This window comes from Equus przewalskii, chromosome 1, assembly GCF_037783145.1.
Source record: "Equus przewalskii isolate Varuska chromosome 1, EquPr2, whole genome shotgun sequence".
NCBI lineage: Eukaryota > Metazoa > Chordata > Mammalia > Perissodactyla > Equidae > Equus > Equus przewalskii.
Window position 1 is genome coordinate 160,566,719 of NC_091831.1, and position 15,823 is coordinate 160,582,541.

Here is a 15,823-nt window from a genome sequence, read left to right on the forward strand (position 1 = left end):
AGAGTCACAGAATGAGAGTGGCAAAATAGTTTCCTACTCACCTAAGCATCTAGCACCCCTCCGGAGATTATAGTTCAAGAGCAAGCCCAGTTTTAATCCATTTCTGCTCCCTAAGAAGGAAGCCTCTAAGACTCCAAGTGGCCAGGTGACAATCCTACCTCGCACCCTTTGCATAAGCATTATAGATCTGTCTCTATTTGGATCCACTCAGTTTCCCCTCCTTTTCCACATAGCCTTCGAAATTCTTTGTCCATCTTTGCCCAAAGGAAAATGACTAAAATCCTAAGCCACAATATCATCACTTTATTCAAGAGATAATCAACTACAATACAGGGCTGACACTGACAAATAGCTGTACACAAAATTATATAAACTAGCTACATTTTCCAGAAGAGACTCCGTCATTGTAAACAAGGAAGAGAAACCAGGATATTGCCTAAAGGACTGCCGTGTTTCAAGCAAGTGTTCCCACACTCCCCTGAGAGTGACGGTGGCCTCAGGTGGAGGTGGTCCCATTAGCAGGAAGAGAAGGAGGCAGCACCCATGCAGCAGCTGTGCCTCCTGGCCCTGCCAGCGCTCAGCGGTAGGCCTTGCTGAACTCCTGGAGGGCCCAGCGCTTGTTCTCAGTTGCCTGCTTGAGTTGGGTATACTCTTTTACCAGCCTGTCGAACTCCTCCCCGAGGACCTCATAGGTGTTCAGGACCTGTCGGGACTTCTCCATGTCCTGCTCTTGGAGGCGAATGGCCCCCTCCAAACGGTCCCTAAGAGCCCAGGCACAGAAGATACAATATAAGGATCTGGCTCCTCAGAAAGCAGACAAGAATGGGAACAGGTCAAAATGAATGAGTCTGGAGACTGTCAGAACGAGCTCTGCCAGGCTCTTGGGAGTTCTCACCTAATGAGACGATGAACTTCCACTTTCTCGGCAGTGTAAGTGTCAGACAGAATCTTCAGCTCCTCCATCCTGACAGAGGGAAGAAAGAAATGTCAAGCTGAGGAGCCCTGACAGCAGCAGAGTTAGGAATGAGACACAGTACCTGCCCATGGTCAAGGTGTGGGCTAAGGAGTGACAGGATAAACAAGGTCATACTGAATTCCTGAGCAATTTATCTCACAGTAAAGCACCTATTTCAGAAGGCTTTAAAATGTAAGTCTCCAGAATGTTGAAAGTTTTGGGGTATTCCAAAGGCGAGTACTGTTGAGTGACATTTACTAAATACCCACAAGGTGCTAGACATGGAGGAGAGGAAAGAGAGACGAGGGCGAGGGTTGGAGGGGGTGGTGTGTGAGACAGAGTCCCTTAGATCCACAGGGGTCATAGCTCACCTCAGCTTAAGGATCATGGCACTGCACTTGATCTCCAGGTACTGGGCATTGATGCGGTCTAGCTCAGACTGAGTCTTCAGCCGGTGCTCCTGAAGAAGCCTCTGCAGCAAGGCCAGGCAGCGGAGAAGCACCTGAGTCCCCAGGAGGCAGGAGGAAGAGGACATAAACAAAAGATGGTAGAAAAGAAGGCAGATCAGAAACCTGGGCTTCTCCAAAGGTGCCCCTGGGGTCAGGGTAAAAGATACAGCAGGCTACCCCACTGCCCTGACAAACCTGGGAGTAGGTGGCACTCTTCTTCTCCAGCAGCACCATCTGCTCCTTCTGCTGGCTCTTGGCATCCTGGCACTGCTGCTTCTCACCCAGCAGGACCTCTGCCAGTTTCCACACCTTTGCTGCCTTCAGGGTTTCACTGTCTGAATCTGAGCAAAGAGACAGACGACTGGACAGGAAAACCCTAACTGCTACTCCCATCTAAGGCTGTTTTTCAGTGCCCCTATTCTACACCTAGCCCTACAAATTCTGTCTTCATCCAGGTTTTCTTTGGATGTCTTGTTAAAAACAGTCCGGTTCTCGTAATTGAGTTCTCTTCACTCTTACCTTTAATTCCAGATTTGGTGCTTAATTCCTAAATCACAGAAACAAAAACAAGGGGAACACGTATAGCCTGAACTTTCCTCCCCATTCCATTCTGATTCTCCCGAGAAGAACTCATCCTTCTCTGCAGCCAGAGGACACTCCCACTTACTACCTTGCTCAACAAAAGAAGTCCTTACAAAATCTCTTGCTTTTATTCTATCAACAAGAAAACAAACAAATAAGCATCTCCAATGCCTCCCAGCTTCTGTCCCAAATTGAAAATCCAAATACACTATTCTCAAAAGAGCAGACCAGGAGCCCTGAAGGCCAGCTGTGAACAGGGCAGGGAGAGCCAGCACTCACCTGAACTGGGATCATGGTAGCAGAGAAGGGCAAAACATTTCTTCTTGAGCTGTTCCTCCACTTCTAGCGGGAGCTGAGCTCTCATCCGCACAAAATCCTACAGCCACAGAAACAAAAAAAGAGATGCAAACAGACTGTTGGAACTAGGAAGATCCAGCCAATGAATACATGATAACAATCTCAATGCTAACCAAAGAAAATGCCTCAAGACACATCAGGGAGTTTCACTTTTACCCTATTAAATCAGCAAAGAATAAAATGACTGTCAAGATCACACGTTGATGAAAATGTGGAGAACCGGGGCACTGGGAACGCCTTTCTGGAGAGCAGTTTTACAGTATCTACTAGTGTGTTCTACATGTGTATTCCCTGACCCGGTAATCCCACTTTGAGTACTAACACCCAGGAAATAATCATATTAAAAAACGTATGAACTAGCATGTTCATATCAGTGTGGTTTCTAAGAGCAAAAATGTGGAAAGAACCTTGAATTGATATCCATCAATAAGGTTAAGCAAATTATGCTACATCCACACAGTGGAATCCTATCAGGGATCGAAACTGCTGATATAATAAGAACAGTGAGCACTATGTGTCTGGACACTGTGCTAAGAGTGCTTTAGGAGGTATCATTTTATTTACTTTTTTTATTGACTTGAAAAAAAGTCCAAAATATATGCAGTGAAAACAGATTATACTCTCTCTATAATCATGGAGGGGAGAATACCATTTATGTCAAGCTGTATATAATAATACTGTATTTATTTCTAGATGTAGTTGTATTTCAGCTTTTACTGTCTTCTGTGTAACATTTTCCTTATTTATTTGAGTTTGGTCACCATGAACGTGTATCATTTTTACAAAGATAATAAAGCGTAACAAAAAAATATTTAAGTATATTGGAGAAATTAACCCATTTTGCTTCTTTGGTCCCAATATCTGCCCACTCCCAACCTCTGAAGGTGGCATGAGCTCCAGAAGGTCTGCCTTCTCCAGCCCGAGCACCGGAGGCATCTCCCTCTCCTGGCTAGGACCTAAGAGCTGTGTCAGTTCAGTCACGAGTAGCCGCTGTTCAAGGGTCTCATGAAACTGAGAAAGAGAATAAAAAACAAAAAGAGGTTACTGTGAAACCTCTCCCACTCCACCTCCTCCATCTTCTCAGACCAGTTCTCCACACATTTTCAAAGTCCTCAAACATGTCATACCTTCAGATAACTTAGCTGCCAGGGCCTTCCCCTGTCAATCTTTCTTTTCAACACTCTGACATCACACCTACCTCTTTCCCCATAACTACAGTCCATTTCTTTTTTGATAACCATATTCAAAGCTCTTCTTTCCCCCAAATCATATAATCAGACGAAGGTGCAATTGGCCTGGTCATTCCTATAGCTGGTACCCAACCCCTACTTCATCTCTCCTGCCTCACCTTTTTGTCCTCAGAAGTTAAATTTGTGTCTTGTGTCTTCACATAGTAGTCCACAAGCAGCTCTTGAATGACTCTCTGTAAAATCTCAGACCTCAACCATGTTGTCTTATGTAGCCGAACTTCCTTCCATGCCTAGAAAACCCAAAAAATGCCAGATAGGAGCCTCGCTCTCTTGGAAGACTTTTCCTTCCTCCCTCCTCCCAGGGTTCTTACCTGAGCCTGCTCCTTTGCCAGGGTGAGGCTTAAGCCACTCTCGTCCACATGCTGTGAGAGACTCAGCAGAAGTTTGCTGAAGTGCGGGTTCTGTAACAGGTCCTCTTCACTCAGGTTGCAAGGAGGAAGCTGTTTGCTGCACACTTAATAGGATGTCCCCCAAAGGGACAAAAAAGCAAAGAAGGTATGGACTCTTACTTTATATAATCGAGTGTAACTCTTAGCTTAACATTCACTTCCAAAAAACCCCTAGGTTTTTGGTAGAGAAGTTTTCTAAATCTAATGAAATTTTTTTAAAAAATATACAAATAAACTAGAGGTAATACTCAAAGTAACAAGCATTTATATTATATCCAAGGATATTAATCAAGAATTAGGGAATGAGCCTCTAATAAAACTAAGATTTTAGAAAATGGAAATACAGTTGGGAAGTAGTAGACAAATAGAATCAATTAGGGACCTGTTAGTAGGGGTCACCACAGTACCCAGAATGCCTCATTCACACAGAATGACTAGAGTTCTTAAGGAAGGGGAAAAAACACTTGTAAAGTTCCAACTTTGGATATGATCTCTAGTTGCATAAGCAAGACTGAGAGAAGGTATACTCTCAAAAGTAAGCAAAAAATTTAACTAACCAAGTTCTCCTTATTGTCAGCAGAGTTGAGTAACCCATGTGGATGCATAACAGCACATGCTTGAGAAAAAGTGCAAGAAACTGGGATTCTCTGGTTATTCCATATACTCAAGGGTCTTTCTTTCTACCTCTTTTCCCACATGCTTTCTGCTGGAGTATTCTGTTTTACTCCTACTTGCAAAACACTCGAATTTTCATTCTTTGGACCACCATACCCAAAGTCCTTTTAGAGAATAAGAAATCTCTTTTTTCCCCTGAGGCACTGAAGGATCAATATGGAAATGATCAAAATGTAGAAGATTCAAGTTCTTGAAGGATTCAAGATACAGAAAGGATTTGAGATATGGAAAGAATTCAAGATATGGAGGATCTGAGATTTTAGAGAACAAGAAATGAGAAAATTAAAGACACAAGAAGGAAGGAAGCCTTCAAGGAGTTTGCTGGTCACCCTTATCTTCATGATATGCTTGCTGACACAGCATGGGAGCATCTTGAGTTTTTCTCTTTTTTTCCCCCAAAGATTTTACTTTTCTTTTTTCTCCCAAAGCACTCCAGTACACAGTTGTGTATTTTTAGTTGTGGGTCCTTCTAGTTGTAGCATGTGAGATGCCGCCTCAGCATGGCCTGACGAGCAGTGCCATGTCCGGGCCCAGGATCTGAACTAGCGAAACCCTGGGCCGCCGAAGCAGAGTGCACAAACCCAACCACTCGGCCATGGGGCTGGCCCCGCATCTTGAGTTTTTAGTCTACTGCACAAGTAGGTACTGAACAGGAGTCAATGTAATCTGTTTTCTAATAAGAGTGTTTAAGAATCTTCATGTATTCTAGTTTCCCCCGAAACTTAGGCTTCAGTGAGAGAAATCATACTGGTGAACATTATAAATCCTTTTTATTATAGAAGGCAAGAACCTGGATAAGACCTTTCTGGATAAGTCATCAACCCTCTTGCAAACGGCTACTCTTACCTTGCTGGAGTATTTCCACTCCTTCTCCAGGTGAGCAGAAATCCCCGGACGCCATCTGAGTTTCTTGGGATTCCTTCTCTGCGGAACAGAGTGAAAGAAAACAAAACGATGAATAAACTGGCTGGCTGTTCCAGAGAAAACTACCTTGGGTTGGAATTTCTGTTGTCTACATGCTGAGGAATCATGGACGCCTCTTACAGAGAAGGACTATATCACACATCCTGAGTCCCAAGCTCTTACACAAGTTTTAGGGACAAACAGACTTACAAGTGGCAAAACATTTTGCATTCTAAGCAAATAAATGTTTCCACTTGTTCCAAGCTGTCTAAAAAGGAGCTTCCTTAGGAAAGAAAACTTTCCAATTCACTAAACAGAAGGATGTCCCCCTCCCCCCACCATTTCATCTAAGTTAGAACTGAGCTGCTGCTTTCCAGTTAGGAGTGAACTGGGGAAAGGGAAAAAAAAAATCAAAGTCTGGTTTTTTCCCCAGTCAAATAAGTCAGCTATCAAATTCCACAATAGTTTCTGCGCTTCTTTAACTTGTCCTTTCATCTAAGATCTGTTGGTAGTTTTTGATCATTAACTCTAGAAACATCCTTCAGGAGTGACAAATCATTCCACACTTGAACAACAACAACTGGTTTTCACATAACAGCTTTAGTAAAGAGCACCTGGAGGAAGGAGCACGACAAGAAGACTGACAGGGAGGTCAGTGCCAAAGGAGGAACGCAAAGGGGTAGTTAATGCGGCTGAGGCCGGGACGTGAGCTCTCCGTGTTGTGCCAGAACACGGAGTACACTGAAAAGAATGACGTCAACACAAAGGCGACAGTAAAGATGGGAACAGTTTGGACTCCGGAGACAAAATTTTTCCCCTGACATTATTTTCCCCTTTTTTGCCCCACCTCCTCCTCTCTGTATCAACTCCAAAGGTCAGCTGAGCCTCCCAAAGCAGAAGAGACATAGAGGGTTATGATTTAACACTTCATGTTCACAGAACATTTGGTTTACTCCCTCGTTTTATGAGTAACATCAAAGTAACTACTCATTTGTTTTGTAACCTGGTCTAGAGGGGGACGCAGCTGAGGAGTCAGAATGCTAGGACTTAATTTGCAGCTCAGCCGCTGCTTCTGTGTGAATTGAAGGGAAATGCTTTTTTGTGCCAAACTTTTTTCCACCTGCAAAACTGAGATAACGATTCCGGCCTTGGATGAGACATTAAGAATTAATAACACAATCGACTTGTCAACAAAAGCCACTACTTAGTTAAGCTCTGTGTTTCAGCAATTCTGTTTATCATAGATCTAAGCCCGCAAAAGAAAGTTCTGCAGGCAAATTTTGCACACAGAAATGAGGACCAACCCAAATTTTTAAAAAGTCAGCTGTTCTTCCCTGCCTAAGGGAACCGCCCACTTGGGGTTTTTTAGGGCGCTTTTCTTTACCCTTTTAAAATGTTACAGGGCGTGGAAGGTGGCGGCAATCAGGCTCGATTCTCCACCCTCTGCACTCAGACGTGTTAAAACGCTGCTACAGGGACCCAAGCATTTAAATGTTCTGACTCAGGCGTCTTTTAAATTCTTAGAGCTGTCTTTACACGCTGCACTGAACGTTAAATTGATTTTACAGGTATTTTCACAAGATGTGACCCTTACAGGGCCCGAGATGAATCAAAATGCGGAGCGGGCTCTCCGGCGCCTACTTTCCTTCCGTCTGGGCAGCCAAGGATCCCCAAGGGCGAGGGCGGCCTGGGCGGCCGGAGACCGGGGCTGGCCGGATTGACGCTCCCACCGCTCCTCCTCCCCGCAGCGCCGCCCGCCGACCCTCTGAAGCAAACCTGCACACCCGAGGGCAGCGGAAGCTCCCGAGGCAGTGCGGAGCCTCGACGCCCGGAACTCCGCCCGGCCCGGGCCCCGGAACCTCTCAGTCGGGCCGGGCGCAGGGGCTGGGGGAAGCAAGGCCAGGAGGACCGCCTGGGAGAGGAAGGGGCAAAGGAGCATCAGAGGCCGCGTGGGAGGGGCGAGGGGCGTGGCCACGCCAGAGGCGGGAACGGCAGGCCCCGCCCCTCGCCGGGCGCGCACCTTCAGACCCCAACGGCTCGCAGCCTCGGGGTTGGGAGTCCGGGCGGGGAAGGGGAGCGGTCTGAGGAAGGCGTCTTTGCCCTCCTCCGGGGTACCTCCCCTTGTTAAGAGCAAATGTCGAGAAAATGGTAATAATTGCTAACATTTATTGAGGGCCTCCGTGAGTCAGGCACTGTGCCGAGGGTTCTACCTGCCTTGCCTCGCTTCATTTAGCTCTTACCGCGTCCTACGAGGAAGTCATTGTCGTACCCATTTTACAGAGCGGGAAACTAAGGCGCAAAGAGGCTAAGGGACTTGTTCAAGGTCGCGGCTTGCAGAGTCTGGACCTGACCCGGTGGCCTCAACCCTCCCAAACCTGCCGTCCACACGGAGACTGCGGGGCTCCTCCCTCAGGCTCCGCCCTCCAGCGCTGCGCCGCCTCCCGCTCTCATTTCCTCTTCCAGGCTCCTCTGCCCTCTCCTTTCTCTCTCATCCTTCATTGACCTCTCGCTCTTTCGTTTTTAAAATTGTATGGACATGTATTGTTTGCTTAACAAGAAGTCTAAAGCTGAAGGTCCCAAGGCTTTGTACAAGGTGTCAAGGTTCTTTGCAGTTCTCTTTGCATTCGCCTCCTGGTCACAAGGTAGCTGCAGAAGTCCAAGAAGTACATCCTCTCAACACCATCCCAAGCAGGAAGAGGGAGAGCCTTCTTCCTATACCAGTCAGGGGAGAAAATCTTCCCCAGAAGCACCATGTCTCACTGGCCAGACTGGTCACTTGCCCATACCTAGACCAATGAGCTGGATGTCTTCCATTTGCCCCCCAGGTCCGCATTCTGCTCCTCGACAGCCTGTGTAGACAGTAAGGACCACCTGTAAGGACTACCTGTAAGGACTTCAGGGTCCCCATATTCCCTGACTGGTTTTAGCCAATGGGGGATCCCAGCAGTAGGTCAGAGGGAGAGAAGACAGTGCTGGGAGGAGGGAGACAAATCCCTGGCCTCCTCCCTGGGATGGACCTCAGGCTGGCTATGCACTTTGACCAAAGGTCATTGAGCCTCTCAAGGGGGTCCCCCAACCTCTCTCTGTCTTAAACCTGACCCCCAGCCTCTTTTCAAAGTTGACTAGAATCTAGTCATTAGGTGAATTATTTCAAAAGTAATACTTGATGCTAAGTAAACTGCACCAAGGTTATCGAATCTGCTGCATCAGAGAAACAGCTGATAGTCTGGGGTGGTGGGGAAGGACTCTCAGGGCTGGGGATGCTGAGTGGTAGAGAGTTTAACCTTTTCTTTTAGTACTAACTAGAGAATTCTACCAGCAATACGTGGGGAATAGTGTGATCCAGTGTGGAAATTTTATATCCCTGGTCATCTTGTCAGCTGCCACTTTTCATGCTTAATATTAAAGTGCTGTCATTTTCTGAGGCTTTTAAAAATCATTTATGCTTCCTCAGCTCTGTAGTGCAGCATCATTAAATATCAGGCATAATGTCCCTAACAAACAGCACTTGGAACAAAATAGCAAGCATGCTTTGGTGACTCAGAGCTGATCAGAAATCAACTGAAATTTCATGTCTCATATTTGTCAAGTTTTCCAAGACGGTACTACAAAGCTTTGGCTAAGCAGCTCTCAAGTACTTGGGAGGATGAGGAGGTGAAGGGTGCAGAGGCCTGTGTTCAGGTCGGAGGGTAGAGGAGTGAGCCATGGGAAGCCTGGAGTTGGATCAAACCTTCGTATGTTCAATCTCTGTCTCTAACAAGCTGTGTGACCTTGGGCTTCAGGTTCCTTATCTGTCGAAAGGAGGAAATAACATATTTCTAGCTCCTCCAATCTCATAGTGTTGATGTAATGATCAAATGAGATAATGGCTGAGAAGGTGCTTTGGACAGACTATCAAAGTGAGGTGTTTTAAAATTGATACTTATTAAGCACTTATTAAATGCCTTGGGAGAGACACAAAGATAAAGACGACCCAGTCCCTTATGAAGAAGTTCATAATCTAGTTGAGCAAGTAAGACATGCACATGAAAAGTAAATAATACACTGTGGCAAAAAGGTGGCAAAAGAGCAGTTTAGATTGTAAATACTAGAGAAACTTCTACAGAACTCCTTCTGCAGGAATGGATAGGAAAGACCACGAAATCTTACCTTAGCTGGGCCTGAAAGGAGAGAAAATTTGGATCATTTAGAACGAAGGAAACATCCCAGGAAGTGAAACAGAGACAGGGAGTCCAAGCTGCATTCTGGGTCCAAGAGGAGACTGGACCAGCTGAAGTGAAAGACTTAATTTGCCAGTTCTACATAAGACTAGAAAGTTGAGGCCATAGACCATCCTGGCAGTTAAAACTGCAGCAAAAGACTGAAAAAGGACCTGACAATCAGACACCATCTGGTGTCCTTGAGCAAGAAAGAGCTGCAAGAGAAGCCCTAGAATTCATGCTCTTTCTCTCTCCTTTCCCTGCCTCCTTCTCTGTGTTGCAGATTTTTTAAAAAACAGCTTTATTGAGGTATTTTGGCATACAATATTTAAAGTGCTCATTGAAATTAAAGTATTCGGTTTAAGGTTCATTAAGTTTTGACGTAACTATACATCTGTGAAACCATCACCACAGATAGTTCACCAAGATAGTGAACATATGCATCATCCCCTAAGTGTTTGCTTCTGCTCCTTTGCAGTTCCTCTTTCTGGCCCCTCCCAACTACTGATCTGCTTTCTGTCATTATAGATTAGTTTGCGCTTTGTAGAATTTTATATAAATGCAATCAAAGATGTACTCTTTTTTTTTTTTTGGTCTGGCTTCTTTCACTCAGCATAGTTAATTTTGAGATTCATACATGTTGTTGCCAGTATCAGTAATTCATTTTTTTAGTTCATCTTTTTATTGCTGAGAAGGAGTACAGAATCCTCTTTAAAACCTTAACTTGTTTGGGTTTGTACATAGGAGCTGCTTCCTCCGTGACCCCAAGGTACCTATCTCAGTGCTTGGCATACAGAGGCACTTATTTGTTGAAAGAATGAATTTTTGACCACCCCCACAGTGCTAATACCTTATATAGTTTTGTTTGTTCCATGGAACACTTGGCCTTTATAGGCCTGTCTCTTCATCAATTTTGTTCATCTCACCTTCTGCTATGCCATATGCAAAATACAATCACTCACTTCTTAAATGTTCTTTAATGATAAAGCCAAGAACATGCTCGAGTAGTCCCTGGCTGGACTCTGTTGAGGGGGTGGCGGGTGGGGGGATAGGGGGCAAAGGGTAGGGGTATAGACACATAAATTAGGTGTAACTCCTGCCCACAATCTAGCTCTACCTTCTTGAAGACATTGCTCTTGATCAAGTCTTCAAAAACTACTCGTGTATAGCTTTTTAACTTGATGATAAATGTAAATGGGAGTCTGAGAAAAAGTCTACTTAACCTTTCAGACTCGGACATTCCTTTGCTGCATTGTTTAGAATTACAGAGAAGAATGGAGATTTGCTGAGAACATTGCAGGGACTCTGCCTCCCATGCTCTAGCCGGGAAACAAAATGGTGCTCCAAAGGTAGAGATTTCAGGTGAGTATTTGGTATTCTACTTACCAAACTAATGGAAACTTCTGAGTAGAATATGTTCTGACACTGAAAATTTGGGCTTAAATAACCAGTTTCAAAGCTGGGACATTAAAATAGCTATTGGACTGTGGAACCACACTTAACTGTTTAGAAGATTTAGCAATTGTTTAGAAAAATTAAAAAAAAAATAAGCTGTACCACTTTGAAGGTATCTGAAGGCAAGTAGCGGGAATATATTATGGTATTATGGACCCAGAAACTAGTTTCAGGAATAAAAAATTTTACAGGCAGTCAAGAGATTTTAGAATTATTTTCAAGGGTGTTCACTGGAAAATGAAGGTATTCAGAGCCACAACTATTGATGATTAAGCTAGAAAATTTCATGCCCATTGTAAGTACATGATTTCAGGAAAAAACAAGTGGATAAAGAAAATATGTAATCAACCTATGACATCAAATGAAAATTTTAGAACAAATGTTCATAATGTGCCATTTTTGTAATTGCTTAACCCTTCCAAGGGGATTTCAAACCCAGCCCCTTGTGGCTTCAAGGGTTACCTGTCTGTTCATGGAAACTTTTGTTATACAAACTGGAATAAACCTGGTTTTGCTTTGAGACACTGTTGTGAACTAGGATATAAACAAGGCCTGATAGGAAATTTTGGAGCTCAAAGAAAAGCTGAGAAATTTGGCTCAAAAAATGGGACAGATTGGAAAAATTTTTACCAAAGCAATATGAGACAGTAAAGGAAATTGATTCAGAAGAAGACTAGTATCATTTTGAAAAACTAGACATGAAGCACAACGGGTGCAGCTCTTGTTATAACAGATCGAGTGTGCTGCTGTAATGCGAAAACATGTGCCAGGCTGATAAAAGTGTTTCCCTGGATTTTAAACTGATGATGACACTGTCTTATACTGAATTGCATATGAAGGAGATTTTCTCTTTTTTTTCCTGCTTTTTCTCCCCAAATTCCCCCAGTACATAGTTGTTTATTTTTCAGTTGTGGGTCCTTCTAGTTGTGGCATGTGGGACACTGCCTCAACGTGGCCTGATGAGTGGTGCCATGTCTGCGCCCAGGATCCGAACCGCTGAAATCCTGGGCCACAGAAGCAGAGTGCGCGAACTTAACTACTCAGCCACTGGGCTGGCCCCGAGATTTTCTCCTTTAAAAATTGTATCAGAACCAGTAGGAGAAATAGAACAACCAAAGGGCATTTGGAGTTTCCTGCTTGCGAAAAACATACATTATAACTTTTGAAAAACCTCCTGTGATTAAGGTGTAATGTCAAAAAAAGCAAAACTCTGAGGAAGTTAGCAATTTAGTATACAGTACTTTCTCTCTTCCAATTACCAAAGAGAGATTTTGCTAAACTAATTTATAGTACACAACTGTGGTAACTAAGTAGCTTAATTATTACACCTAGGTTCCCCACGACTAGATTGCCTTATAAAAAACCCAGGTGCAGATAATTCTGGAATTGATGCTTTTCTTGGGCAGCATTTCAAAACTATTTATTGGTACCTTCAAATGATTAATAGTGGGGAGGCTCCACGGATGGGGAGCCCATCGGGATAATCCAAATCAAGGGTTACTGACTCGAAAGTCTAGGGAAGGGGCCAGCCCAGTGGTGCAGTGGTTCAGTTTGCACGTTCTGCTTCAGTGGCCCAGGGTTCACCAGTTCGGATCCCGGATGCAGACCTACATACCACTTGTCAAGCCATGCTGTGGGAGGCGTCCCACGTATAAAGTACACGAGGATGGGCATGGATGTTAGCTCAAGGCCAGTCTTCCTCAGCAAAAAGAGGAGGATTGGCAGCAGATGTTAGCTCAGGGCTAATCTTCCTCAAAAAAAAAGAAGAAAAAAAGTCTAGGAAAGCCAGGCATTAGGAAAGCCAGGCAGGTAAGCAATGTGTGAAGGGCACAGATGAGAGTGGTAGGGACTGTGACAAACTAAGAAGAGAATACATCAAATAATGGAGCAGCCATCACTCATCTCCAACCAATCACTGCCATGTGGGAATGGAATCCCGGAGGTGAGAGATAGCTCTTCGTATACAATATCCAGATTTTTCTGTGAAATCTCCTGTATTGTAAATGTTGGCAAGTTATTTTATTTGAAACAGCTTGTTCTTATTACAGAGGCAGTACACATGCATTGTAAAAAAATAGAGAATGTAGGCCAACAACAACCAAACATATTCTCACCACTCAGAGGTCACTATTGCTGACACCTTAGTGCATATCATTTCAAATGTTTTTTTCATAAATATATAGACATTTTATAAACAAAATATGATTACCCTGTATATATGGTTTGGGAATGGGCATTTTGTTAAAGATTTTGACTTTTCCATCTCAATAATTTTCACCTCATCTTCCCCTGTCCAAATTAAAATTTTTCCAACTGACCCGAAATATCTCTTATAGAGATCTATTTAAACCAATAGGGAATTTTGGACCATGCATTGTATTGTTATTATATCCCTTAAGTCTCTTTAATCTAACAATTTTGACTTTTTAAAAAATCATACTGACTTGCTGAAGAGAGCTGGCTAGTTGCCCTACAGGATGCCTTACCTCCTAGATTTGTCTAGTTGCTTCCTCCTAGTGTCCTTTACTTTGTTACTCTATCCCCAGTATTTCCTGTAAACTGCAAGTTATAGCTCATACTTCTTCTGGGAGTGGGAAGCAGCTAGGACATGTACTAGGTTGGGTTATGTATTTGCCTCACACCAGAACTGGTCTACCGGTAGATTGATTCCCAGAAATGCGTGATGACAGTCTGACCCCTCCAACATACAGTCACATTTCTGGCCTCAAGACTGTAAACTGATAGTGTTATCTGGCCCTACACGAATGACCAGTTGTCCACCAACCATTTCACATATGGTTTTTAACACCAATTAATAATCTTTGCCAGAAACAAAAATTGTATTCAAGTTCACAAAATGCTGTTTTTCCAATTCTATCATTCTTTCTACATTAGCTGGCCCTTTTCACTCCTCAACTAGGGTTCAAATTAATATTATAAAAAATAACTTCCAGTGTGCCAAACTCAATGCATTTGGGGGCAGGATTTAGCCTATAGGCCATCACTTTCTGATCTATAATCAAAGCCAGACAAAGTCTCACTCCTCTCATCTGTCCTCTGTGGCATTAGGTCTTTTGTTTGTAACACTCAATTACTTTGCACTTATTGACATGTTGCCTGTAACCTTCTCAAGGCATTTTGTGTGTATTTGTCTCCCTGGCTAGACTGTGACCGCCTCAAGGGTGGGGACTCTCCTGCAGTATATTCCGTTTGCTTCTCCTAATGTACTTTTAGAGGTACTTTGGCAACTGCTAATTCTAGTTAACAAAAAAAGCACTAGTAAGAACCAAAAGTTTTCGTAATTGTCTCTTGTGTTCCCTGACTTTCCCACTAAAACTTTCCCTAATGCTCTATCATAATGAAGTGCTTATCTCAGTTACAGTTTACTTCTGCATAAGAGTCCCTGTGATGGGGGGTGGGGAGGGAGAGGGGAAATAAGCTCTTTATTAGTCTGCAAAACTTGGGACATCATTTTCCAGCTTCGTGACTGTAGGTAAGTCCTATCATCACTCAGTTTTTATTTCTTCGTTCAGTAAAATGAACTGACTGGGTTATCTCTAAACTCACACCTGGCTTGGCTCTAACTCTCTAGGACACAAGTCTATCCGTACCTTTTAGATGTTCCTCCTAACCCACCTCTCCCTGCTTGGATAGCACCTTGGCTCCCTTCACACAGCTCAGCCCTGTCCTTTCTAAGCTTAGGTGAAGTAAAACCCATAGTGGGCAGAATTTGCCTCTGACTCTCCTACCACCAGTTAGACTGGTCTAATCTATACATTCCAGGAACAGTTTGCTCATATTTCTCAGGTCAAACCTTCAGTCCTTCACAACCAAGGCCAAATGTGGATATCCCAAGGGCCCTACACAAGCAGTGGGCACAGCAGAGGCCCAGTCTTAGGTTTTCCTTTGCTGCAAGGGAGGAGAGGATGGAGAGGACTGTGATTGGTTAGACACTTGTCCTTGTTGTGGAGCCTCACCATTAGGGCTCTGAATGACCCCAGGCCAGCTCTGGGATATTGGTCCTTCTAAAAAACAAAATAAAAATGCTCACTGGTTTTTTCCCAGTCCTTTTAGTCTCCTTTCCCTCTTTTTATTCCCTTCTATGTAGGTACAATCTCAAGGACCTCATCCACCTGGCTTCACATGCCTGGAAATAGCTCTTTCTCTACCTCCTCCTTGACTAAGGAGAGTCTCCAGCCTGATTATAAATGGAACCTTACCATTTCCCTGGCCTTGAAAGCTCCAGGTGGTGAAGAGGGAAACAGACACGTCTCTTAGAAGTAAGGCAGAGAGAGAACCATCACCAGCCTTATTCTTCATAAACCACATTCGGGCCTGTAGCAAACAGGGCTGGCTAGAGCAAACAGCCTGAGTCTGCTGTGAAAGCCTCAGCCCTGTCCTGTACCTCTCATCTAAAGAAACACAAAATGGATCCATAATTCTTCCATTTTCCTCCTTTCCCCATTCAGGATTAGTGGCTATTGATGAAAATCAGGTCCCAAGCTGGCCAAACAAGGTCTGCCTTTTGCTGTATCCTTGGCAGCACCCTATGAATCTTTCAGTATCGATTGTGAATATTAAATAGAACTATTAAGATGAGCAATCTCCC

General features: G+C 43.9%; 1 protein-coding gene and 1 long non-coding RNA gene across 8 annotated transcripts; one reads left to right on the forward strand and one right to left on the reverse strand.

Annotated features, from left to right (window-relative positions):
* Positions 1-283: 283 nt before the first annotated feature.
* Positions 284-7,996, reverse strand: HAUS4 (HAUS augmin like complex subunit 4). Of its 7 annotated transcripts, none has more exons than XM_070626696.1 (10): positions 7,801-7,996; positions 5,504-5,581; positions 3,905-4,047; positions 3,692-3,823; positions 3,220-3,354; positions 2,266-2,362; positions 1,600-1,745; positions 1,327-1,457; positions 896-964; positions 284-761 (listed from the first exon to the last, which is right to left on the reverse strand). In XM_070626696.1, exons 2-10 carry the CDS (start codon positions 5,556-5,558, stop codon positions 578-580), a joined length of 1,092 nt encoding a protein of 363 aa, XP_070482797.1. In that variant the 5' UTR covers positions 5,559-5,581; positions 7,801-7,996; the 3' UTR covers positions 284-577. The 7 variants fall into 7 exon arrangements, with proteins under 7 accessions (XP_070482797.1, XP_008527200.1, XP_008527202.1 ...); XM_008528978.2 differs by lacking the exon at positions 7,801-7,996 and adding an exon at positions 7,337-7,539; XM_008528980.2 differs by lacking the exon at positions 7,801-7,996 and adding an exon at positions 7,345-7,511.
* Positions 7,568-15,653, forward strand: LOC139084308 (uncharacterized). The gene is made up of 3 exons (XR_011541675.1): positions 7,568-7,708; positions 10,990-11,121; positions 15,323-15,653. It is a non-coding gene; the product is annotated as an uncharacterized lncRNA (long non-coding RNA).
* Positions 15,654-15,823: the final 170 nt, after the last annotated feature.

Coding starts and splice junctions, on each gene's coding strand:
- HAUS4 (XM_008528982.2), bottom strand. CDS start 7,499: ATGCTCCTTTGCCCCTTCCTCTCCCAGGCGGTCCTCCTGGCCTTGCTT. Junction 5,582..7,201: donor GCTGCCCAGACGGAAGGAAA/GTAGGCGCCGGA, acceptor TCTGTTCCGCAG/AGAAGGAATCCCAAGAAACT. Junction 3,824..3,904: donor TGGCAAAGGAGCAGGCTCAG/GTAAGAACCCTG, acceptor TGGGTTTTCTAG/GCATGGAAGGAAGTTCGGCT.